This window comes from Kryptolebias marmoratus, linkage group LG12 (genome assembly GCF_001649575.2).
Source record: "Kryptolebias marmoratus isolate JLee-2015 linkage group LG12, ASM164957v2, whole genome shotgun sequence".
Classification (NCBI taxonomy): domain Eukaryota; kingdom Metazoa; phylum Chordata; class Actinopteri; order Cyprinodontiformes; family Rivulidae; genus Kryptolebias; species Kryptolebias marmoratus.
In genome coordinates this window covers 1,394,499-1,403,985 of record NC_051441.1, presented here as the reverse complement: position 1 = coordinate 1,403,985, position 9,487 = coordinate 1,394,499, and the positions used below count along the sequence as shown (strand labels likewise).

At 40.0% G+C, this 9,487-nt stretch overlaps 1 protein-coding gene across 2 annotated transcripts; it reads right to left on the bottom strand.

Moving 5' to 3' along the window:
* Positions 1-2,823: 2,823 nt before the first annotated feature.
* Positions 2,824-6,242, bottom strand: LOC108237742 (phosphoinositide-interacting protein). Of its 2 annotated transcripts, none has more exons than XM_017419369.3 (2): positions 6,049-6,242; positions 2,824-3,835 (listed from the first exon to the last, which is right to left on the bottom strand). In XM_017419369.3, the coding sequence occupies exon 2, from the start codon at positions 3,817-3,819 to the stop codon at positions 3,412-3,414; it is 408 nt and encodes a 135-aa protein (XP_017274858.1). In that variant the 5' UTR covers positions 3,820-3,835; positions 6,049-6,242; the 3' UTR covers positions 2,824-3,411. The 2 variants fall into 2 exon arrangements, with proteins under 2 accessions (XP_017274858.1, XP_017274857.1); XM_017419368.3 differs by lacking the exon at positions 6,049-6,242 and adding an exon at positions 5,820-5,933.
* Between the last annotated feature and the right edge of the window lie 3,245 nt (positions 6,243-9,487).

Genomic DNA, 9,487 nt, shown 5'->3' with positions numbered 1-9,487 from the left:
CCCCCCTGGCCCCCCTGGCTCCCCTGGCCCCCCTGGCTCCAGTCCTCCTCGTCCTCGACGCATTTGGCGCGTTCCTCCCCCTTCATCCTCTGGCTCAGCTTCTCCGACAGTTTCCTGGCCAGCTCCACGATGCTGCTCCTCTTCCTCAGCTCGTCGTACTCCTCCACCCGCACGTTGCCCAGGTACCACATGAGCCAGAAGGCCAGGCTGGCGAAGATGATGATGGAGCCGGAGTAGATCAGGAAGTCTCCGTAGAAGCGGCCATCATGGCGCACGTCCCGGAAGATCCCCACGAAGAGCACCACGAGACCCACGATGTCGAAGAAGACGGCGACCAGAAACATGGGCAGACAGCTGCCGATGCAGCTGATCGGGTTCATCCTGACGGCTGGTGGAGCCGCAGGATGCTTCATCCTTATACCTGAGACGAGGCTGCGCACCTGCAGAGACACGCCCCCACCTCAAGATAAACACACACACACACACACACACACACATCAGCTGGTCTCCAGGATGCAAACAGGAGAGGCCGCCAGGATTAACATCTCATTTTCCTGTCAAATCTCCCTGCAGCAGCAGCAGCAAGGAGGGAAACTCATGTTGGACTTTTCAAAGTTCAAAAGTTCAAAAATAGATTTTCCAAACATTTTTTTGTGTTTGCATGTGCAGCTTTTGCAAGAAGAGGCCCAAAAGTTAAATTCTCTCTTCATAAATCCCAATTCTGGACTCAAAGAGGATTAATAATCAGATCATTTACTGAATCAATAATGATCAATAAATCCATAATTAAACAAACATTTTCCACACTTTCTTTTCTGTCAGCCTCAAACTGATTTTATCTTAAAATCAACCTTAAATCTAAAAGAAAACTTGAGAGCTTTTTAAATGAAATTTCATTTTGTTTCGATTTTATATTTTTAAACATGTATTCCTGGATTTCTGTCCTGCAGCACATCTGAAAGAAACAAAAATAAAACTGGGACAGACAAACTAATTCTGTTATTTCCTGCTTTTTATACAGTCTTGGAGAATGCTTTTTTTTTGTAAATATGGAAAAAACAATTTATTCACCAGTTTGTTTTCTGAACTACCTGAATTCCTAAATAAATCAAAGCTCCAACAAACAAGCTGTTTTCAAATAAAGATCAGATTTAAAACATTTCATTTATCTGCCCACTGGACACACCTTACTGATCATATGCTGTTTATTTATTTAACTCTGAAACATATTTTTATAAATCAGCATCACGTTTTATTGAAGAGGACTTGAACCCTGCCAGGATTATTAATAAACTGTTTCTGTTTTTTATCCATAGATGGGAGGAAAAACCAGAAAAGTCTGGAAAAGTCTGGAATGTTGTGTGGAAAGACTGGATTTCCAACTGGGAATGTCTGAGGATGATCGGAGACACGAAGCAACGAGGATCTTTGGTTACAGAAATAAAAAAGTGAGAAAATGGATGTTATTCCTGCAAGAGTTCCAGAAGTATCAGTACCTCAGGTCCACTTACAGGATTTCTGTTTGTGTTTGTTTGTAGTTTATTGATGAGGAAATGACCTCATCATACTTCCTGCTTGTTGTTTCAGCCAATAAGAAGGGATCAAAACACCACCTTCGGGATGAAATAAACATTAAAAAGAGTTTTTTACAACCTCATGGGGCTAAAAAGCTCTTACCTGGTCCAAGAGGCAGGTTTTAAAGTCTCAGAGTTCTGGACCCAGTTTGTTTCGTACCTGGAGAGCAGAATGCACAGTCTGCCCTTCCAGTTAATTCTGTCCACACAGAAATGGCTCCAGCACCAACCCGAGGTAAAGTTTCTGTGGTAGTAGCTGAGAGTCATCCTGTACCCAGCAGAACCTCAGGCAGAAGCCCACAGATGGAATGGGCCAGTTGTGCAGCACAGGGATCTTCTCAGGGTCCGTGGAGACGATTAATTAATTCTGGATTAACTCAGTGATTATTCTCAGCAGGATTATGTTATTTACTGTTATACCTGATATTAGATTACTCCTGAAAGATACAAAATGATGTTTGGACGTTTATAAGCTGCTCTCCTCATGTGCTCTCCTTTTGGCCACTAGGAGGCGTCACACCGACATATGAACAATTAATAAGCAAATATTTGTTGCTTGAAGACTCATTTACCACACGTACAACCTGTGATGTGTGTCCTGATCAGCTCTGATTTAAATCTTTTTGTTTTTAATCCACGACTTGCTCCTCTGTCCTCCCCAGACAAGTTGTTTCTGTAGTCGTTCCGTTCAGGGCTTTAAATAATTCATAAAGTAGAAAACTCCCAGCTGAGCTGAACGTTTTGATCTATGAATAGCACAAAGTTAGTTTGTAATTATAAACAGCCAAACAACAGCGTGGACGCTGACTCAGCATTTACACAAATAAATGAATGCAAGAATGCATATCGCCCGCCACGTTGCTCTAACATGACTCTCAGCTACTACCACAGTCTGTAAAAGTTAGTCATTTTAGTGCTTAACTCTTTAAAAATGTGAATCGATTCCGTCCACCTTAAATAAAACCCGCTCAGATGTGATTAGGAGTTTATTTCTTTCTCTTGAGTGGAAAAAGAAACAACTTAATATTTCATGAGCGTTCTGATGGAAGCTGCTCTCAGGGGCTTCTTTAAAACTTCCTTCCATGAATGTTTTAAATCTCATTTAAATCTGATGTCTGACGTCACTTCAGTCAAATCCTCATGATTTGCATGATTCAAGGTTGAATTCATTCAGATTTAAATATCCTTTCAACAGCTCTTAGTGGCTGCAACGAGAAAAAACAGAAAGTGGCAATAATGAGGTTTTTGTTTTTAATTATTCATGACACAAAATATGAAAACACAACTTTAAAAAAACCTTCAGTTTTTCATAAATCCTCCGGAGGAGTCTTTGCTGGCATCGAGCTCTTCTGATGCAAATGTTTTCATGCAGACAGAAAAGTGCGACGTCAGTCCTGGAGGCGAACGCTGAGTCGTGGAATAACTCAGGACTAAACGCCGCTTCTGCCCCCAGAGATGGAGGAACTGAAACCCAGTGCTTAAAGTTAAACATTCAGAACTAAAGTCAGCAAAACAGCAGCTAAAACTCAAACTCAAATGAAGAAACACTTGATCAAAACTAAAATGACCAAAACTGGAGCCTGAAGAAGCTCGGACCAGCAGAACAGCAGCTAAAGGCTAAAAAGGAAGGAAGTTAATTTCAAGGAGCAGAAACTAGATTTTAGGATTTGAAAACTTCTTCATTTTACTAAGAAAACAAATGGAAATAAAAGGTAAAGTAAAAAAGTCGAAGGTTTTGATATCTGAACGGTTCGAGGAGCTGAAGGACGTTGTCGGAGAAGAAAGGAAAACAGGAGTGGGAATGCTGACTCAGTGTTAAAGCCGGAGTTTCCTGCGGTCACAGGTTGAAGACCGGAGGCCTGTAGTAACTCAGGGGCTTCTTCACACTCGACCTCTTCCTGTTCTCCTTGGTGATGGGGATGAGGACCACCCCCACCACGAACACCATCAGGCCGATGGACAGCAGCGCCGGGCCCAGGATGTTGGTGACCTTCCTGCAGTGGCCGGCGAAGTACAGGCCGCTGATGATGATGCCGCAGGCCAGGAAGCTGCCCCCCGTGGACATGAAGTGGATGGGGAACCAGAAGACCTCACACCGGTCCCGGGGGGTCTCCATGGTCCAGACGGACTCGCTGCGGGACAGAGAGAACACGGTGCTGGCCGTGTGGCTGGGGGGCGTCAGCTGATCCCTGGACTGGGATATGGTGCACTCCCCCAGGGGGATGTTCTCTGGGCTGCCTGGCATGACCTCCTGGGTGAGTCTGTGGAAGAATAAAAACCCCTGAGTGACAGGAAGTGCTTCAGGGGCCCTTCCTGGGCTCAAACCTGCTGCCTCAGTGACTGACCGCTGATCCACCGCGGCCTCTTTAGCAGGAAAACATAAAAACCTTCTGAATCCAGTACCACCCGTGAAGTATTTACTGCTTTAAGTAATTATTACTTTTTCCTTTTAAACAGTAGAACCAATCAACATATATTTAGCAGAATTAAACATTTAATTTTTTAGGACTCCTCCCTTTAAAAATAAACAGAATTCCATAGATAACTGTGTCCTGTGGAGCTGATGATGGTATAAATTTTGTTTAAACTGGTGTTGAAGTTGGAGTCGTTTTAAGACGACAGCAGGTAAGATATTTACTGTTCTTACCCACCTCCACAATACTGGAAACATATAAAACATTTCATTTACGCTTCACAGTTTAGGTTTACCACATGGTTTTAAAAAAAAAATCATGAAAAAATATTTTAAGTTTCTCCATTTTTTAATATTCTATGTATCTGTATTTATTTTCCAGGTTTGACTCAGATGTTAAATCTCTAATAAATAATAATAAATATAGTTATTAATCAATATTAAAAGGAGAAACATGACAACTAAATCTCTCTCAGGTGGTGAACAAACATTAAAGATGCTTAGAAATGGGGAATCTGTGCAGACTGATGGCACCAAGAAGTTGTTAAAACATTGTTTTTTTTTAATAAAGATGTTCTTTTTCTTGTGATTCAGATTCAATATTCAAGAAAAGTGTGTTGGAGTTTACATTTAATACAACAAAATGAAGGCAGGGGGTAAAGGAGCTAGTTTTAATGTTTTTAGAAACGTTTTTTTTGTGTAAATTCTGCCGCAGTTGTCTAGCAAATATTGTTTCAAACAGAAGAAAAACTTCATGACATCAATTTTTAGCTTATCATCAGGATATATTTCCAGATAAAAAGGAAATCATTGCAAACACAAACCTTTTAGAGCCAACATTAAGTCAGGAGAAACATTATAAATGTGTCTCGTTTTAAATTTAGACCAATATTATAGCAGCTTTACCTGGAGCAGCCTCCCTGATGCTCAGAGAGGAGAACAGTTTCCTTTTCCTGTAACTTTAATGTTTCAGACGAGTTCTTAAAGTCAGGTGGAGACAGATGTCAGGACCACCAGGAGACATTTACTGAATCATAAAAGAAGGTTCTTATTCAGCTCTGCAGATTCTTGTTTTCCTGCTAAGATTGTATTTAAAATGAAAAATCTGATTTATGTTTAAGTCTGCAGAGATCAAATATAAATCGATCAGAATTAAAAAAAAACATGAAGGAAATTAGTTTTTATTTGACCTGAAAGCTCAGTAAACGTGTTTCTAATGAGTTTATTCTTTCCTTTTTTGGAGTTCATGAGTTTCCTTTCATTAAATCTGCCTAGATTTATTCTGAAAGATAAGATAAACCAACATGATCTTCTTCGCTCTGAGGTTTCCTGCAGTTTTCAGCCGGATCACTTCCAGGCTCGAGTCAAAACATCTGAACGAGCCTGAAATGTGAGTCCACAGATCAATAAAGTGACATCATGCTGGTTGCATCCGTTCGTTTAGGATTTCCAGTCAACTTTCAGCCTGAAAAGCTTCATCGTGTCTCATCGTTTGTGGCAGCAGAGCCCACCCCTCGACCCGCACTTCCTTCTGCCTCTGCTGATCAAACATCTGTCATTTTATTTTTACTATCTTTATGTCGACACTTTAAGCCACATCCTCCTTCTTTACATCAACAACTAAAACTAAATAAATCACAGCAGCTGTCAAGTCTTTGTAAACTGGATACAAATACTTTAAATGTCAAACAAAAACCCTTCAATATTTAAAGAGATAAATCTAAAAATTAGGTTTATTTTCTTTCTCAATAATCCAACTCAAACATTAATCTCTTTTTTTTCATTTATTTCTATTTAAAAGAGAAGATAAATAGCAGTAAACAAACACATACCTTCAAAATCTGGATCAAATCTCCAGGTTTCAAATCACAAACAAGTTGGAGTCACATAAAAACACAAAAACAGAAATTTGTCTGACAGATAAGACGAAGAGACAAGACCGTCCTCCCCCGTCTGACCAGAGAAACCATTAAGAGACAGCACCAGAGGTTTGTGCTGAACACCACCCTGCTGGGTTTTCTCCACCTCCTCAAGAAAACCCTGTGACCACCATCATCTTACCATCACTCAGCATCGCAGGCGAGTCGGTCCTGATGCTGCGTCCCGCCAGGAAAGCTTACATCCCAGCCCCCTGAAGGATTTCCACTCAGCTGAAACCACTCAGGCTGACATTTCTGCAACATTCCCAACAACCTGCAGCAAAGAGTTGGGATGTTTTTCTGTGGGCTCCACGCTCACAGGATCTGATGTGATCCGAGCGGGACCAGGAAATGGCCCTGATGGAGGCAATCAGCTGCACAGACTTTCCAACATGTTGCCACAGCATTGATCCCAAAGTGCCCTGCAGCAATTATCTGCAGTTTTGTTCAATCAATTGTTGCAAAGCTAAATTGTTTTTTTTTTCATTCTGTCATTCAGCCACAGATGCACAGGAAGGAAAACATGAAGCAGAATTGTTTTAAAAACCACTGAAGAGACTTTAGCTGCAGCAAACACCGAAGCTCCTGCAGGAGTTCATTAGTTGACTGAGGTCAGGCTTTAAAAAGCTCCATCTCAACTTGTGATGAGCTTTATTAACCAGCAGAGGGCAGTATCATCATGCACTTTGAGCAAACATGACTTCAATAAACTATTTAAGTGGAGAAACAACTACCTTGTTTCTACTAATCACATTTAATGGATCAAAATCAATCGTTTTTACCCATGCAGCTTATTGGTTAATGATAAAATACACTAAAAACAGTAAAATCTGTGTGACTTTAAAAGCAGTAAACGACATTACAACACTAATGTGATTAAATCATATGAATGTTTATTACTCGGGTTAAAAGTTTGCTGTTTTAAGTAGGAGTCTGGTTGTTTAGAAGAAGTTTAAATTGATAGAAACTGGGTCTTGGTGAGACTCGCTCAAGCAAATCCTGAGAGGTTAAAAACACTTCTTTTCTGTTGGCTGAGGACGTTTCTCTTCTTATGCGAGGAGCTTCTTCAAGTCTAATGAAAAGTGTGGAGTTTCCGAGCTTTTAAATTACAGTGAGACGCTCCTTTTATGCAAATTAATTCTCCCTCTGGAAACTCTTCATCTGAACTGAAAAAGCTCCTCGGATGAGAAGAGAAACATCTTCAGCTAACAGGAAAGAAGTCCAGTTGCCTCGTTTTTTTAACTCTTAGGAGTCCGAGTGTGATGACACAAAAGAAAGAAATATAGATGATAAGATGATGGAGAACAAATTCTGCTTTTATTAACATGTTTATCAAATCTGAGTTGATGGTTAAAGATAACAAGTTTTTACAAAACAGCCAGAGAAAACAGGAGCTGAAGGATGTCAGAGAATGGATTGGTGCTAAAAATCTGTTTTACTCTAATTTAGCTGAAAAGAAAATGCAAAGAGTAAATCATAACTCGAGTATCGTTGGCATACAATAAAACACACGTCTGTTATCAGCTGATAAAACAAAGGATAAACCCCTGAGTCACCCCACAAGTTAGAGGAAATCCATCATCACCAGCTGAAACAAAAAACGGCAGGAAGTAGAAATCTCTGATCAATCAGATGTGTGATCAATAATATCAACTATCATCTAACTTCACCAGGATCTAAATTCAGAAGAATATGAACGCAGGCAGGTAAGATGTTTGCACAGGTGGGGGTTATAATCTGTTTCACGATTCTGAATCGATTTTCAGACGTCAGAAATCAAAACCTGCTGCAGGAAATCTGTATTTTCACATCTTTTTCTTTCCTGAACCCTGAACACGTCTGTAAGAAACAGTTAAAGTTATCATAACACGACTGTCTTTAGTAACGACTTTGAAACATCTGATTTGTGTTTAAGTCTCCAGTGATAAACACCGTATTAACTGTGTTAGCTTTTCTCTGATGTTTTCAATGCTAAGTTAGCATCTATGCTAATTGTTTTGTCAGCTGACTGTGATTAAATAGGTTTTTCGACATGTTATTGTGTACTTTTTATTAGACATAAAATATATAAACCCATGTTTATGTTTCTCTTTCTGTATTTTAGTTCAAACTCACAAGCTGCCTTTTTGTATTTATTCACAAATCTGATAGCCGCAGCAACTTCAGATGCATCAATAATCGTTTTATAATCTGGAACTTAAAGTGAAAGTTTGATTAAAATGATGCTGTAGTGCAAAATGTTAGGGGTGACAACTGAAACACGTCCACAGGACACGAAGGAGAGTCTGAATCATTAATACGGCTCCTTGAAACAATCAGCCGTCTGAGGAGAGAAATTCAAAATGTTGGATTAAACTGTGTTCAGAAAGCTCCAACCTGAGGCGATATGTTGGTGAAATTAGAGCCAGGTGTGACTCTAATCCTGTCTGATGACACAAACACAGAGCTGCCGGGGGTTAGAGCTAATAAGCCTCGTTTTGACTCAGAATGCTGACTTTGTTGGTTTTGTAGGAAGTTTTATGAACTGAGGACTCTGAGGTGCAGCATGCACACTCTCTGGTTAAAGCCACCAGAACTAAGAAGCCCTAACAACTCAAACCCTTACAGTTTTCTTTTTTAAGGGATTAAAGAAAATATTTTTTGGCCAAATGAAGCCTCACACTGAGCCTCGTTAACTCCTGAGAAAATATCAATAAAACCTTTGCAGGAGACATTTCAGCTAATATACAGCTGATTTATTGACACATGGAGTTGTTCTCTGTGCAGCTGACCTTGGGAAACTAATTAATCTACTTTGCATATTTGCAGCTTTTTGTTGAGTAAAGCCAGAGGTGGAGGCGTTCAAACAAGCGGAGCATAAAAGTTAATCCAGATCCTGTTATGGGTGCACGTTCACTGCTGCTCTTTAAGAAAAACCTCATAGAAACTAAATTATATATTTATTTATTTAAAGCACGACTCATATTGGACGGATAAGTTGAGGTTTGCCTTTGCCAACAGGTTTCTAAAAACCAGCTCCCCGTGAAATGTCCCTCCCAGCGCTGCTTCATTTCCACTCTTTAAGGTCAATAAGATCTGGGACGGGGGATCTGAGGGGGAAAAGGAGGAAAAAGAGCCAAATTACTCCAGAGATTCCATCAGGAAACCCACTCAGGCTTTTCTTTCCTCAATCTGCTTCGATTGCTAAGATTTGTAACAATATAAAATGATTTAAAACGGTTTCAGACTTTATATGAACAGTATGAAAAATGTTGCTGTTTTATAATTAAAGAGCTATCACTCCTTAAAGAAATGCATATCCCCCGCTGAGTTTAAACTAAGATTATTTGATGATGAGGAAAGACAAAGTTGTGGTTGTTTGGGTCAAACATCAGAAACAAGGATCTGAGTTTGATGACTGAGTTTAGCTCAGTGTCTGAGGTGCAGCCATGTTTGTCTTGCTGAATGTCGACTGAGATCGTTTTATGAGAAAACATCTCATTATTTTTTTTTTCCTATGTTTGAAACCGTTTGTGTTCGCCTCCTCGTTAATAACTTGTTGTTCTGTGATGCTGCTCCACACAGACGGTGTATAAACAAGT

Excerpts from the sequence above, each read along its gene's own strand:
- LOC108237742 (XM_017419369.3), bottom strand. The coding sequence starts at position 3,819 with ATGCCAGGCAGCCCAGAGAACATCCCCCTGGGGGAGTGCACCATATCC.